This window comes from Momordica charantia, mitochondrion (genome assembly GCF_013281855.1).
Source record: "Momordica charantia mitochondrion, complete genome".
Taxonomy (NCBI): domain Eukaryota; kingdom Viridiplantae; phylum Streptophyta; class Magnoliopsida; order Cucurbitales; family Cucurbitaceae; genus Momordica; species Momordica charantia.
This window is the reverse complement of record NC_077563.1, coordinates 322,501-331,440: the sequence shown is the minus strand read 5'-3', so window position 1 is coordinate 331,440 and position 8,940 is coordinate 322,501. Positions and strand designations below refer to the sequence as shown.

At 44.7% G+C, this 8,940-nt stretch overlaps 3 protein-coding genes across 3 annotated transcripts; all 3 read left to right on the top strand.

The window, feature by feature from the left end:
- The first annotated feature begins 7 nt into the window (after positions 1–7).
- Positions 8–286, top strand: rps19 (ribosomal protein S19). The gene has a single exon. It carries the CDS (start codon positions 8–10, stop codon positions 284–286), a length of 279 nt encoding a protein of 92 aa, YP_010833759.1.
- Positions 287–1,321: 1,035 nt separating this feature from the next.
- rps10 (ribosomal protein S10) lies at positions 1,322–2,545 on the top strand. Its single transcript is given in 2 exon segments — positions 1,322–1,631; positions 2,463–2,545. Coding segments are annotated over 2 exon segments (393 nt in total).
- Positions 2,546–2,770: 225 nt separating this feature from the next.
- Positions 2,771–4,354, top strand: cox1 (cytochrome c oxidase subunit 1). Its single transcript is given in 1 exon segment — positions 2,771–4,354. A coding segment is annotated over 1 exon segment (1,584 nt).
- The last annotated feature ends 4,586 nt before the right edge of the window (positions 4,355–8,940 follow it).

Below are 8,940 nucleotides of genomic sequence, written 5' to 3'. Positions count from 1 at the left end.
TGAGTTCATGCCACGACGATCTATATGGAAGGGCAGTTTTGTTGATGCATTCCTGTTGAGAATGAAGAAGAAGAGAGATCCTCTTTTGAACAGGAAAATTTGGTCACGTAGATCCTCGATTTTGCCGGAATTCGTTGATAGCTCCGTACGAATTTACAATGGAAAAACTTCTGTTCGTTGTAAGATCACTGAAGGAAGGGTTGGTCATAAATTTGGAGAGTTTGCTTCGACACGGAAACGAAGACTTTCGAGAACAAATATTGGACCGGGAAAAAAAGGGGGATAAAGTCAAGTCTAAGCGCATATGGCACGAAAAGGAAATCCGATTTCGCATTTCATATTCACTCTTTTTTATTCATTCTCAAATAAAGTTTCTAGTAAAATGAGATATCTGATTCTATCAGAATCAGACGAGCCGCCTCTAGCATTTCCATTTCGCGATTCAGATTCAGAGCGCGAATCTGTACATTCCTATCCTAAGAATCAGAAGAGGAGATCTCTCTCGATCTCGAATTGAGACTCGCCCCCCCTGGGGGAGGCTCGGGGGAACCTGTCCCCCGATCTCTTTCGGAAAACAAGGCGGCTCATCCCGCTCAACCGCTTACCGCTCGAGAGCGCGAGAGTGCTTCTTGCTCGAATTCTCAGGCTAGGGCCCGTCTGCAGCGGTATTACACCAACTACCACTTCTGGTTCCGGGTCCGCAACCAGAAATTTGCGCAAACCGGATTTGGCTTTACAAAGAGCATGCGTCAAAAGATGCAAACGAAATTCTTCAAATAGCGGAGAAAACCATTTCTCTAAAAAAAAAATTATCAATTTTGAGAATCCAAAATTTGCTCATTTCTATTTTTCGTTAGTTAAGAGAGATGGAGATGAATACTCCATTTCATCTCTCACTCATTTCTTATCTGACTTTGAAAAAAGAAATCAAAAAGATAGCAAGTTCTATGCACAAGTTTTTTTAGTGCTTTCTAATTCACAAGAATAGAAGCCTTTCTTTTTTGCATATTTCTGCAACAGGATAAAGGAAACCGATTGATAAACTTGCATGGGACTGGCTATTCACTCACTTTTTTCTGCTAATGTGCAGCGGCGAGGAGCCCACTGGTTGTTGGACTAACCTATGGTGTGTTCCGGCGAAGCGCCGGGTTGTTGGTAAGGAGCGTGAGCGGGCGGGGGGCTCACACAAGTAAGTGAAGGACCCCTGTAGGGCCTTTCAGAAGTGTGGCCCACACACGGCCAGGGAGGAAAGAAAAGGGAGGGGGGATAAGGAGAGCCTTAGCCCTGAGAATCAAATTCTAAACCGGCGTGGCGCTGCTGGATGCTTCTGATCAATAGAACAGGAAGAGGAGTAAGCCAAAAAGAAAGACCACCAAAAGTCACGACCACCAAGATACGCATAGTGATTCGATCTTTTGATCACCCATTTTTTGAAAACCATTTTTGGGGGCTTCCGCCTTACACACGGAAGATTGGATTGCCTGAATCACGAGTCAACTATACTGTGTTACGATCACCTCATATTGATAAAAAGTCCAGAGAACAATTTGAAATGGAAATCAAGAAACAATTTCTGGTCATAAAAACAGAAAGGCATGAATTGCGCAAGAAGTTCTTTCGGTTAAAACGCCGTGCGACTCGGAGGACATAAGACTGATTGGGCAAACCAAAAAGATTTTCGACAGAATGCTCCTACCCCACCATGCCTGTCCCTTTACCTTACCTTAAGAAGAAATAGGGGGGTATGAAGCGTGGAAAACAATGCAAGAAGTGTATGATACAACAGGTAACCTTAAGGAGTGGCGGCAAAGCTCTTGATTGATCAACGCGAGTGAACTGTGCTTAGACGCTTCGTAAAACCGCACCGATCTACGAGAGGAGCTGATGGATGAGTAGGCTTCCCCTTTCGATTCACGGAATGTGATTTGGGACACGATGGGAGTTTGCGTGCCTCGGTAGGAAAGAGATCACCGGAGTATAGCACAAGATCGCCTTTTCTTGCTGCCATGGGGTCGACCTGTAAACAAGGTAAACCCAATGGGAACCAAAAAACGGGAGGGTACCGCATTGGGCAGAAGACGATCCAAAAAGCGAAGGCTCACCCTTATTATTAATACTCACCCTAAAAGAAGGAAGGAGCTTTGGAAGCTTACCTTCTTATTAGAGAAAAGGGCAACCTATCTTACTAATAAGAAAAAAGGGGGTGAGATAGGCGACAGGTAGCTTGCTTCCAAGCCGGCCCGGCCGCGAGGAAGAAAGAGATCTTTGCCGGTGCTGACTTGGATCTCGGGTGACGGAATAAGGCGGCCAGAAGCGACGAGCAGCCGCGGTCGAAGCTTGGCTAAAGCGAAGCGCTTACCAAGCGCGAAGGAAAGGGCCTTCGCCACTTGAGCCGTATGCGGGGGAACTCGCACGTGCGGTTCTTACGGGGGGAGAGCTAGTAGGAGCCATCCTATCCCAATAGCGTATATTTGGAGCTCAATATGAAATCCTATTTTCTTGCAAGACCCGTTCGGATAAGGGAAAACTCCAGAGATTGCTTCGAAGTAAGATCCTTGTGTTGACCCTTTCCTGAACCAGAACCGGGGTGAGAGGAAAAGGGGATCAAAATGTCCCATCAATAAAGTGAGGGCTTTCCGGACCTTCCCCACCCCCCTTTCCATTCTTCCTTCCCCTCTCATTCCCCCTTTTTCAATAAAGAAGCCCCGCTCCCTAAAGTAAGTAAAGGGCCCCTCTCTGATAAGGAAGGAAACGAAATAATCTCAATTTGACGACAAATCCGGTCCGATGGCTGTTCTCCACTAACCACAAGGATATAGGGACTCTATATTTCATCTTCGGTGCCATTGCTGGAGTGATGGGCACATGCTTCTCAGTACTGATTCGTATGGAATTAGCACGACCCGGCGATCAAATTCTTGGTGGGAATCATCAACTTTATAATGTTTTAATAACGGCTCACGCTTTTTTAATGATCTTTTTTATGGTTATGCCGGCGATGATAGGTGGATCTGGTAATTGGTCTGTTCCGATTCTGATAGGTGCACCTGACATGGCATTTCCACGATTAAATAATATTTCATTCTGGTTGTTGCCACCAAGTCTCTTGCTCCTATTAAGCTCAGCCTTAGTAGAAGTGGGTAGCGGCACTGGGTGGACGGTCTATCCGCCCTTAAGTGGTATTACCAGCCATTCTGGAGGAGCAGTTGATTCAGCAATTTCTAGTCTTCATCTATCTGGTATTTCATCCATTTTAGGTTCTATCAATTTTATAACAACTATCTCCAACATGCGTGGACCTGGAATGACTATGCATAGATCACCCCTCTTTGTGTGGTCCGTTCTAGTGACAGCATTCCCACTTTTATTATCACTTCCGGTACTGGCAGGGGCTATTACCATGTTATTAACCGATCGAAACTTTAATACAACCTTTTCTGATCCCGCTGGAGGGGGAGACCCCATATTATACCAGCATCTCTTTCGGTTCTTCGGTCATCCAGAGGTGTATATTCCCATTCTGCCTGGATCCGGTATCATAAGTCATATCGTTTCGACTTTTTCGGGAAAACCGGTTTTCGGGTATCTAGGCATGGTTTATGCCATGATCAGTATAGGTGTTCTTGGATTTCTTGTTTGGGCTCATCATATGTTTACTGTGGGCTTAGACGTTGATACCCGTGCCTACTTCACCGCTGCTACCATGATCATAGCAGTCCCCACTGGAATCAAAATCTTTAGTTGGATCGCTACCATGTGGGGGGGTTCGATACAATACAAAACACCCATGTTATTTGCTGTAGGGTCCATCTTTTTGTTCACCATAGGAGGACTCACTGGAATAGTCCCGGCAAATTCAGGGCTAGACATTGCTCTACATGATACTTATTATGTGGTTGCACATTTCCATTATGTACTTTCTATGGGAGCCGTTTTTGCTTTATTTGCAGGATTTCACTATTGGGTGGGTAAAATCTTTGGTCGGACATACCCTGAAACTTTAGGTCAAATCCATTTTTGGATCACTTTTTTCGGGGTTAATCCGACCCTCTTTCCCATGCATTTCTTAGGGCTTTCGGGTATGCCACGTCGCATTCCTGATTATCCAGATGCTTACGCTGGATGGAATGCCCTTAGCAGTTTTGGCTCTTATATATCCGTAGTTGGGATTCGTCGTTTCTTCGTGGTCGTAACAATCACTTCAAGCAGTGGAAATAACAAAAGATGTGCTCCAAGTCCTTGGGCTGTTGAACAGAATTCAACCACACTGGAATGGATGGTACAAAGTCCTCCAGCTTTTCATACTTTTGGAGAACTTCCAGCTATCAAGGAGACGAAAAGCTATGTGAAGTAAAAGAATAAAAAGTCGCCGACTGCTACTAAGAACCTAACAGAACTTTTCAAAATGTGGGTTCTAAAACCACTTGTGTAGGTCGGGGTTTAGAATTGGGGGGCCAACGAGGCTGGGGCCCTATTTTCCAGCAATGACCGGTCAAGGTCAATCAAAATGGGGATTCACAGATGATTCTCAGCATAGAAGAGATCTTAACAAGTCTGATCACCATCTCTAGAAGGATTGAACGTCGGATTGATCATCGACTCAATATCTATTATCTTGCCACTTCACATTACAACATGTCTCCTGAAAGGTCAACAAAGAGCGCCTCCCTCCACACTAAACCGAAAAACCGGACCCCTTGAGCTGAACCAACAAAGCATTCCATTGAATGAAGCCCACTTCCCTCCGTCAAAGCCACTTTCGGGGGGGAACTCTTGCTCACAGGCTCCCTGAAACCAAGAGAGGAGACAGAAGATGCATAAGATGCAGAGGATACTATGGATGAAGAGTGAGCCTAGGAGTAGAGAAGAGAGCACCTTCAACCGACAAAGCATTTATTTCCTGCTTTTCCTGCTTGGCCAAGATGTGTTAAACGGAACCTTCTTCAAAAATGTCTCTAAAGGTGGATAATGGGACTACTGGTCTGCTGCTTTGACTTTTTCTTTTTCCAACTACTGTGACGAAAGAAAGCAAAGAAACTCAGCTTCTTGCAGGTCCCAATAAGCGGGTAACTAAGGTCTACTCGTCTTGGAAAGCCTCACTTTTTCAGCGAAGACCAGAACCGATTCAATCAATTGAAATCAATGCGACTTCGTCCCACCAGGAAGGAATATTCTGAGGCGGGCAAGGAAGGAAGAGGCGGGATATGTCTAGAGTGTAGAAAGAGAATCTTCTCATTCTGAAAATGCCCTCTTATGCGCGAGACGATCTCGATGAAGCCAATGGGTTAGCAATGATCCTCTCAATTGACTAGTTCAGTTTCGGGACTTCTCCTGAAGAATGACCAATGGAACCGACCGTATCAAAGTAGTGATCTCTTGGCATAGCTGAAACTCGATGTCAGAAAGCACGTTCTTCGCGTAGAAGCCCGAACTCTTGGACGAAGGTCAGATTCAGCAAACGGAAGGGTAGGTTAGCTTTCCCACTCTCCTTGCTTTCTCTCAAAAATGGAATCCTCTGATGAACCACCGATTGCTTGGTGGAGTTCTCCCACATAGCGTCAAGGAATCGAAGCAATCCTGAGATCGTATGGCATAGCGCAAAGTCGACATCTTCGTGATTCTCGGTCTGAAAATGCCCCTTTAGCCCACTCTCTTTTTACATAGCCAACTAGTTGGTGTACTCTTCCTCGACGCTGACCCGATAGAAGTCAAGCCCTTTGTCTCAAAAAGAATGGTCTCGATCTTCTTCTTTCTTAGCATTATTGTAAACCATTTGATCCTAGTCGTCTTGCGTGGAAGGAGCCAGATGACAGAGATTTAGCTTTTCTCACCCCTAAATATATACTACTATTAGATTGCGTCCGACCACCCGATCGATGAAGACTCGAACCTAACCACCCCGCTTTTGGAGATGACGGAGACTTTACTCGACGTCTTGACCCATCCATAGTCTGCTAATCTAATCCCAACGTCTTTAATCCTGACAAGCTTGTCTCGTACGAGATCTCTGTCTTTTGTTTGTTACACAACACTGAATGTACAGTTCCTTTGTTCTTCTGGCTATGGTTCTTTCGATTCTTCTTTCTTACTTTTTGATTTATGGTCTGGCCTTTTTCAACCTCTGATACTCCACCTGTATCTGAATACGAGCCTTGTTCAACTGTGCCCACGGACCCGTAAGCCCTCGAGGCAAGGCGAAAAGGAAGAGATGCTCTGGCTTTCTTTGGTCTTGAACTCGCTCCCCGCTCGAGAATGAATGTTGGAAACTCTTCGATGACATGTTCCTTTGAGTGCAAAATTATTCCTTAGCTGTGCCTGTTTGGTACCGAGCTCTTTGAGGGCCTTTCTTTATCCATTCACGCTAAAAGGTAGTGAGTGGAGTCAGGCACAAAGCGATCCTCAGCTGCCGAAAGAAGCCTTGTTCGATCTCCTGTTGAAGTGGTGACTCACCTGCAACATAAGTTTTTCAAACCTAGGTTCATTCCACTTTCCACTGGACGAAGGCAAAAAGAAAGATCTCGAATACGACGGTTTTTCAGGCGTATAGAGAATGACACGATCATCTAGCCTTGGTCCTCTCATCATCTGATTCCCGAAAGGCAGAACGGAAGAACAGTTTGGGACTGGGCACGACCCTTCTTCTTTTTGACCGGACAACAGGATGCGCGAATCTTGCTCTACCACCCCTCCCTTTCTTTAAAAAGAAAGAACTCTAGTGAATGGCTAAGAGGAAGTGCCTCTGGTATTTCAGTTTCGACATGGCCTTGATCTTCTGGTGAAGTGGCAGTAATGTGAGCCTTATCCAATCCCTTTTTCAACCAAGGATACTGAGTCTGCACTGGGGAGAAGGACATCGAGATTGGCTGTCTAGCTATGACTAAAAAACCTACTTGTGACAACTCGACACTGGAAGCTTTGATGAGACTCTTTTTGCCAGCACACGACCATAAGCTGTCTTTGCTTATTTCCTTGCTTAGCTACCCTCGAATGGCTTGGTACGCGCTTGCCGGACCCTCACCCCTATTAGTTAGTAAAGCTTGGATGCCGATCAGTGGCCTATTTACCGAATCATGATTCTTTTGAGTCCTATTTTTGCAAACGAATAAGACGGTGCGGATTCCGATGTATTAGATTTCTATGATATTGAGTCTACCTTTTCTTTTTTCTTGTATATGACCTCTTGTACAGTCTTTTTTCACGCATTCAAACTAACCGATTGAATCTTGATTGAAATCCTGGCGATTATACCAAACCGTTCTTCCAGCGAAGTGGTGTAATTAGAGCCTTCTTCGGCACCAAGACCCTTTAGAGATAGGGGCAAGGCACAAGAGGATGTACTGGGCCAACCATGACCCTTTTCGAGCAGCTCTTTCAACTGCCGCCTAATCTCCTCATTGACCAATGTCGACGTCCTGTAACGCCGTTGGGCAAGACTGCTCCCTGTGTGAGTTCAATCGAGTGTGCTCCAAGCTGCTACAGGCTTTCAATCCAAATCAGCTACAGCTAAATGAAACCAAAAGCAAAGCTTTCAAGCTCAATTCCTAGCTGCTACAGCCAAATCTAAGGCTACTACCTTAGCTGTTCTAGTAGCTCCTTTGTTTGATTTAGCGTAGGGAAGGTGGAAGCTCTATAGGACAATAGCTTTGGGCAATTTGGAAGCTATGCTATATAGGAAGAGATAGCAGCGGCTGGCTACTCGCTTTGCTTTTGCTATTAGCTCTTGCTAGTACTTTAGGAGCCTTCAAAGAAAATCGAATAGCTTTGCTTAGCGGCTACTACTTTCTTTCTAGTAGCTGCTAAGCTTTAGGAGCCTTTTTTTGTGTAGAACCACATAGCTAGCTCTGAAGCTATTGCATTGATAGGTGGGGCTTACCGGTACCATAAAGCAGGCAATTTCATCCTTCGAAAATGTTGCTCTAGAACTCTTTTAGCTTGAGCTAGTGCAATTTATATCATACTAGCTCGCGCAAGAAATGATATATTCCGTTAAGGACAGCCCCTCACGTAAATTGCTTTGAATGGGTAAATAAATCATTTGTCCTTGTGGATCTGACATTAATCCTCTCATACCTCCAAATTGGTGTACTTGAGATATTTCCTCGAGCTCCCGAAAAAGACATTATATGGACTGGATTAAAAGGGTCAGTCATCCTAAAATTAGGATTCATTTCTTGTCGCAAATATTCACTTGTAGCATACCATATCTCAATGGACTGGCGTAATTTTTCTACTGCGTGTACGTTTCCATAATGATGGTGTTTTTCCAAAATCAAACTTTGTTGTTCAGCATCTTGGACTAGCCATCCCTTAGAAGGTATTGTTAAAAGATCATCAATTCCTAATGAAATGGATGTAGCAGTGGCCTGCTGGAACCCCAGAGTCTTTATTTGATCCAGGATGTGTGATGTATATGCCATTCCGAAGTGATCGAGAAATCTGCTAATAAGTCGTTTAATGGCAGTTCCATCTATCACTTTATTGTGAAAGACCAGATCGGCCCGTTCCGCCATAAGTACCTCCATATTACGCTGAGTGGGGTTGTGTAATAGGTCGTTTCTCACTCGGTTTATTAGGTTTTGGAATCCTAGATCGGTGCATAGGAGAGAATTGAAAGGTCCCATCTACTAAAAGGGGAATTCTCTCCTCCCGTTCCTTTCCTGAGATTCGGGTTTGATATTTAGGTTTCTCTTCCCACAGGAAAAGGGAGATGTTACTAAGCTTTTGGGCAAGTCCGTTTCTTTTAGCGAGAGGAGATTCCTCACGTAACAAGGTAATAACCGATTTGCTGTTAGATTGGACCATTGTTCCTCCTTTTCTATATGTCCTATATGTAGGTGGGAAGTACACACCGAATGTTGCATTAAACCAATGTTTATCGAAGTTAACGTGTACGCGAATGCTCGCTTCCTTACTTCAGTCCGAGGATCCTCGATATGTTGA